Source organism: Dryobates pubescens, chromosome 15 (genome assembly GCF_014839835.1).
Source record: "Dryobates pubescens isolate bDryPub1 chromosome 15, bDryPub1.pri, whole genome shotgun sequence".
NCBI classification, from domain to species: Eukaryota; Metazoa; Chordata; class Aves; order Piciformes; family Picidae; genus Dryobates; species Dryobates pubescens.
This window is the reverse complement of record NC_071626.1, coordinates 2,224,531-2,230,160: the sequence shown is the minus strand read 5'-3', so window position 1 is coordinate 2,230,160 and position 5,630 is coordinate 2,224,531. Positions and strand designations below refer to the sequence as shown.

General features: G+C 50.9%; 1 protein-coding gene across 1 annotated transcript; it reads right to left on the bottom strand.

Moving 5' to 3' along the window:
* Window positions 1-933: 933 nt before the first annotated feature.
* DUSP6 (dual specificity phosphatase 6) lies at window positions 934-5,362 on the bottom strand. The gene is made up of 3 exons (XM_054167905.1): window positions 4,913-5,362; window positions 3,442-3,879; window positions 934-1,408 (listed from the first exon to the last, which is right to left on the bottom strand). The coding sequence occupies exons 1-3, from the start codon at window positions 5,313-5,315 to the stop codon at window positions 1,101-1,103; spliced, it is 1,149 nt and encodes a 382-aa protein (XP_054023880.1). The 5' UTR covers window positions 5,316-5,362; the 3' UTR covers window positions 934-1,100.
* Window positions 5,363-5,630: the final 268 nt, after the last annotated feature.

Sequence of the window (5,630 nt, the reverse complement as noted above, 5' to 3'; positions counted from 1 at the left end):
AAAAACAGAAAAAAGTTTTAAAAAGAAAAAGGAAAATATTAAAAAAAATTAAAAAATAAAAAGAAAAACAAGGAAAATTTAAAAAAAAAGAAAAGGAAAAAGAAAAATTAACATAAAAGAAAACACAACCAAAAAAGCAAAATGGGAAAACCAAAACCCAACCAAATCAAGCAGAATTTATGATGAAAACAAACAAACAAAATAACACAAAAGAAAAAAAAAAAAAAAACCAAGAAAAAGCAAACAAAATTCCAAAGCAACCAGGAAAGCAAAGCAGCCAAACCAAAACCCAACCAAGCAACTCAAGCAGAATTTTGATGACGAAAGCAAACCAACCAAGGGAAAATAAAACCACCCACAGCTGTCCCTGGGATTTGATGGCTTGAATGTGTGTGGATTTTCAAATAAAATAATAATAATAATTATTAAAACAACGAAAAAACCAAAAAGAAAGAAACCCAAAAGGATTGCAAATTGCAAACCACGTGTCAGAGAGTCAATATTTACACGGATCAGAGTAGAACGCTACCGAGCTCCCAGCAAAACAAGATCTCCCAAATACACCAAGCTGCAAACCTCTTTCTTTGGCTCCTCTATAAATTCCAACAAAACAAACAGGGGGGAAAAAAAGAAAAGGAAGGGGGAAACGAAGAAAAAAAAAAAGGAGAAATAAATCACCAAGTCTTCACTGAAGACAACTGATGTTGTGTCACGGATCCCAAAGCGGAGAGGGCAGCAGGACAGTTCCAGTCTCTAAAGGACACATGCTCAGCCCTGGCCAACCTTGTCCTACCCCCGCTGCCAGGCCTGGCGCTCAGGCCAGCCGGCAAGGAGGGGTTGAGCAGCGCCCTGCTGCCCACCTGCTGCCTGCTCCCCGCCGTCCTTTTCCCCTCCCCAGAGCTCTCACCACCTTCCCTCCCTTTGCGAGAGCTGATTCCACGCTGGGTAAACCTTTCCTAGCCTGCTCTGGCGGAGAGCTGCCTTTGGATAGCAGAAAAAGTGAAAGCTGCGGTTTTTGCCTTGATCACTGCCCAAGAGGGAAAAACCGCTAAGGAGCGATCCCCGTCGAGGTGGGATAGGAGAAGGGAGGCGGTGGGAGCTCACGTGGACTGCAGGGAATCCACCTGGAAGACATTCTGGTTGGAAGGGGTGGTGAAGTAGAGCTGCTGGTTGGGCACTCGGTTGTCACAAGGGCTGCTGAGCCCCAGAGTCCGCTCGAAGTCCAGCAGCTGCCCCATGAAGTTGAAGTTGGGCGAAATGTTGGACTTCTTCATCTTGACGATGTCGTAGGCGTCGTTCATGGACAGGTTGAGCTTCTGCATGAGGTAGGCCACCGTCACCGTCACCGAGCGGCTGATCCCCGCCAAGCAGTGCACCAGGACGCCGCAGTTCTTCCCCCGGGCTTCATCTGGAGGGAAACAAAGAGACGGCGAACCGACACTTAAGACGGGGGCCGGAGGGGGGGGGAGAGGGGGGGGAGGGCTGGTAACTGATCTCTCGACACCAAGATGAGTATCAGGCAGGAAGACAGGATGATTCTGATCCCAGGGGCCAGCAGTGCAACTCAGGAGTTAACTTCCGCCGCTTTAAAACCAGGGCAAGGGGAGAATCCCACGCCCCTACCAATGTGAAAGACCAGGAGCTCAGAGAAGTGAAAAAAACCAGGGCAAGAGGAGAATCCCACCTCCCTACCAGCATGAACCTGAGTCCAGGAGCTCAGAGAAGTAAAAAACCAGGACAAGAGGAGAATCCACCCCCTCCCAGTATGAAAGAGAGACCAGAAGCTCAAAACCCTAAACCCAACAGGGTAAGAGGAGAATCCCACAACCCCCCCAGCCAATATGAGAGCCTGGCAGCTCAGAAAACTAAAAAACCAGGGCAAGAGGAGACTCCCAGCCCCTTACCAATGCGAACCCAAGAGCTCAGAGAGCTAAAAATGAGACAAAGGGAGCAGGACACTGTTCTAAAAGTCACAATTTTTTACAAGGAATGCTTTCCCCTGGAGATTTGCCTCAAATTCTTCCAGTCCCCTTTTCCCCAGCATGGAAATCCTGCAAGATGTCACTGAATGCCTTTTTTTCCCCCTCCTCTCTCTCTCTCTTTCTGCACAGCCCAGCAGACTGCAAAGGTCTATTAAATTATTCTCCAACTGTTGTGCAGCTAACAATGGAGGTATTCAGGCATTTTAAAAGAATGAGGGAAGTCACAGGGGACAACCCATTAGGAGGAACAGGATGTCAACATTGGTTGAAAATGGGTTCCTTTGTAATAGGAAATGCATTACAATGCCTGGAGATTAGTTTCTTTGTGGCTTCCAGCCCACATTTCTTCCTGCTGGGGCTCAGATTACCTACATTCTCCCACTATTACCGGTATCATTCAACCGGATTACAGCACCAGCTTCCCAACAGATCCTGCTTTGCCCACTCCACCGCACCTCCGTGGGCAGGTTGGACTTTTTCCCACCGAAAGGAGGAGGGTAAAACTAACCACAGCTCCCTTGGAGCCACAAAGAGGTGTTTCCAAAAGCTGGGGGGTAAGGGCTAAGAGCTTGGCTAACCCAGGCACGGAGGTCTAAGGGTAGCATTATTACCACCAGATTTAATTAAAGCCCTGGTTGTACGTTTGCCAGGGATACTGCTTTGTGAATAATTTGTGTTTAAAAAGCCAAAGTTCGCTTCCTAGTTTCTCTTTCTGTATTATACTGCTCTTCAGTAACCTACAGAAGCAGGGGGGGAAACAAGACAAAACAAAACCCAAGTAAACAAATAATAATAGAACCAAAATAAACCCCGAAAGACCCCCAAACAAAACCAAAGAGACTCCAAACAGAAACAAGCAAAAAGATCCCAAACACAAAAATAAAACCCAAAGCGACCCCAAACAATGAAAGCCCAAACAAAAAAACGCCTCAAGGAACAAAACCACCACCACCAAACCCCCAAACCAACCAAGCAAAACCCCAAAACAACAACAAAAGAGAAATAAACCACCAACTCCAGGCTCATTTCCACCCCCTTCCACTCCTCTGCCAGCAGGAGCTCACACCCCAGCTCCATAAAGAGCTCAAGGAGGAATCTCCCAGGTCATAAAATCATAGAACAGGGTTTGGGCTGGAAGGGACCTTAAAGACCATCTAGTTCCAACTACTCTGCCATGGGCAGGGACACCTTCCACTAGGTTAAGCTTCATCCAGCCTTGCCTTGAACACTTCCAGGTGATCCACAACTTCCCTTGGCAACTTGCTCCATCTTACAACACAGCCGGGCCCCCAAAGAGTCACCACCACCCACCCCTCAACTTAAGGCATCTTTAAAACCAGAAAGGGGGAGAGGGGACATCCTCCAGAGCCTGCCAGAAATGCTGCTTTATTGCTCCTCTCCCAAAACACTCCTCAAGACAGACAGAATTCCAGCACTTGCCACAGAGCTGTTAGCTCACCTATAAAGGAGATGGCCTCAGGAAAGAACTGGGACAGATTTTGGCTCCAGTGGTCAGAGATTGGGATCTGCTTGTACTTGAATTCTCCGGCGTTTTCAAAGAGGTTGGGCAGGTTGGGGGTGACATTCAAGATGTATTTAATGCCAAACTCTTCTAAAACGTCCAGGTTAGTGGAGTCCTTGGCACAGCCTAAGTAGAGGTAGGGTAAAATCTCCACCGGGAAGGAAGGCTGGTTGTTGGAGAGGGGGCTGCCATCCGAGTCGGTGGCACTGTTGGGGTCTCTGTCAATGTCAGATTCAATGTCTGAGGAGGAATCGGAGCTGATGCGGAGGCCTCCCAAGCCCAGGACTGGCAGAGGAGGAGAGCTGCTGCTACATGAACTGTCTAGGTTGGTTTCGCAGTGCAGAGCGAACTCGGCCTGGAACTTGCTGAAACCACCTGGGGAGAAAAGCAAAGGAGAGTTGGAGTTGGGGGGGGGGATGCAACGTGATATAAGATGCCAAGACGATTTAATTCCCTGGTATAACCCTGTCTGCAAAGAGAGATTGCTTTCCCATCCTCTCGGACCACAGGAGAAACAATGCAAGGAGGGATAATTAAAGAGAGGGAAAAAAGGGGGGGGGGGGAATAAATGGGGGAAAGGGAGTAAAAAAGAAAATATGGGGGGAAGGGGGGGTGTAAAAAAGGGGGAGAAAAAAAAAGAAACGGGAAAAAAGGGGTGGGGGTGGTGTAAAAAAAAACCGTGGAAAATCGAAGGATAAAAAAATGGGAATAAAAAAAAGGAGAGTGGGGGAAAAAAAGGGGGGTAAAGAAAACGGGGGATAAAGGGGGGGTTAAAAAAAGGGAGGGTAAAAAGGGGGGAAAGAGGTGAGGGGGTAAAAAAGGGTGAAAATTAAAAAAAAAAAAAAGCCGGGGGCGAGGGGGGAGTTGGGGGAAAGGAAACAAAATTGGAAACGAAGGAAGAAAAAAGGGAGGATAAAAAAAAGGGTCAGACTGTCACGCAGACAGACTAAACCCAAAAGAAGGTTTAAGAAAATCGGCGGAGTGCTCAGCACATGGAAGATTAAAGCTCCGTGTGGCTTCTCGCCCTGCGGAGATCTCTCCGAGCTGTCTCAGCAACGATTCCTGCTGCCCTCCCCGGCTCATCCCGGGATCCCCGTTTAGCCTCGCTGCACACACACCCCCCCTCGCTGCCACCGCCATTCCCCCCCAAGTCCTTCCAGGTCTGTCCGAACAACGCTGGGGATGCTGGAGGGGGGACAAAACCCACCCTTGTGCAGGTCAGTGTCCCTCCGGAGTGCCACCGTGCAATGCCCGGGAAGGACGCTGCGGCCGCCCCCGGGCAGAACCGCACCGCCGAGCCCCGGGGCTCGCTTCCCCGGCACCTCCAGCCCCAAGGAGAGGGGACAAGGCAGACACATCTCCCCCGCTCCTCACACACCTCACGACCCCGGAGCAGATTCCTTCTCACCTTCCAGATAAAACGCCTTACAGCCTTCATCTTTGAGGCGCTTGAGGAGCAGTCCCAGCACCGACTCTCCGCCCGTGTTCTCGTTCCAGTCGCGGCTGTGCTCATCGTACAGCACCACCGTATCGGTGCCGCAGCGGCGGGCGAAGCGTTCCCGGTCCTCCTCGCTGCTGGAGACGAGGGAACGGAGGGGCAGGTTGCCCTTCTGCAGCCTCCGCAGCATGATGCCGGGGATGGCCACGTTGATGGCCGATTCGATGTGGGACGACTCGTACAACTCCTGGGGTCGACAGTCCATCAGCAGCAGCCTCTCGTTGCCCATCTCCAGCTGCTCGTTCAGCCACGCCACCGATTTACTAATCGCCATTTCCGACGCGAAAGGGACGGGTCTGAACGTATCTAGCATGAGGAAGGACGGGGGGAGCGCAGCCGGCTCTGGAAGCTCCCCTCTCTCTCTCTTTCTCTCACTGAGGCATTCGGCGGGTGGGCTTCACCCTTCCAACACCCCTCCGACAGCAACGCTCCGGCAGCAACTCCCCTCCAACAACTTCTCTTCCTCCGCCCTAAGAAAATGAATCACGAAGCCCACCCCCAGCCTCCCCCCCTCCCCTAACTCCGCACCGCCTTCCCCTGCACCGGGCAGCGGTGGAGCTACGGGGAGGGAGAAGCAGCCCCTTGCGTGTGTCTGTCTGTGTCTATGTGCCTGCCTCCTCCTCCTCCT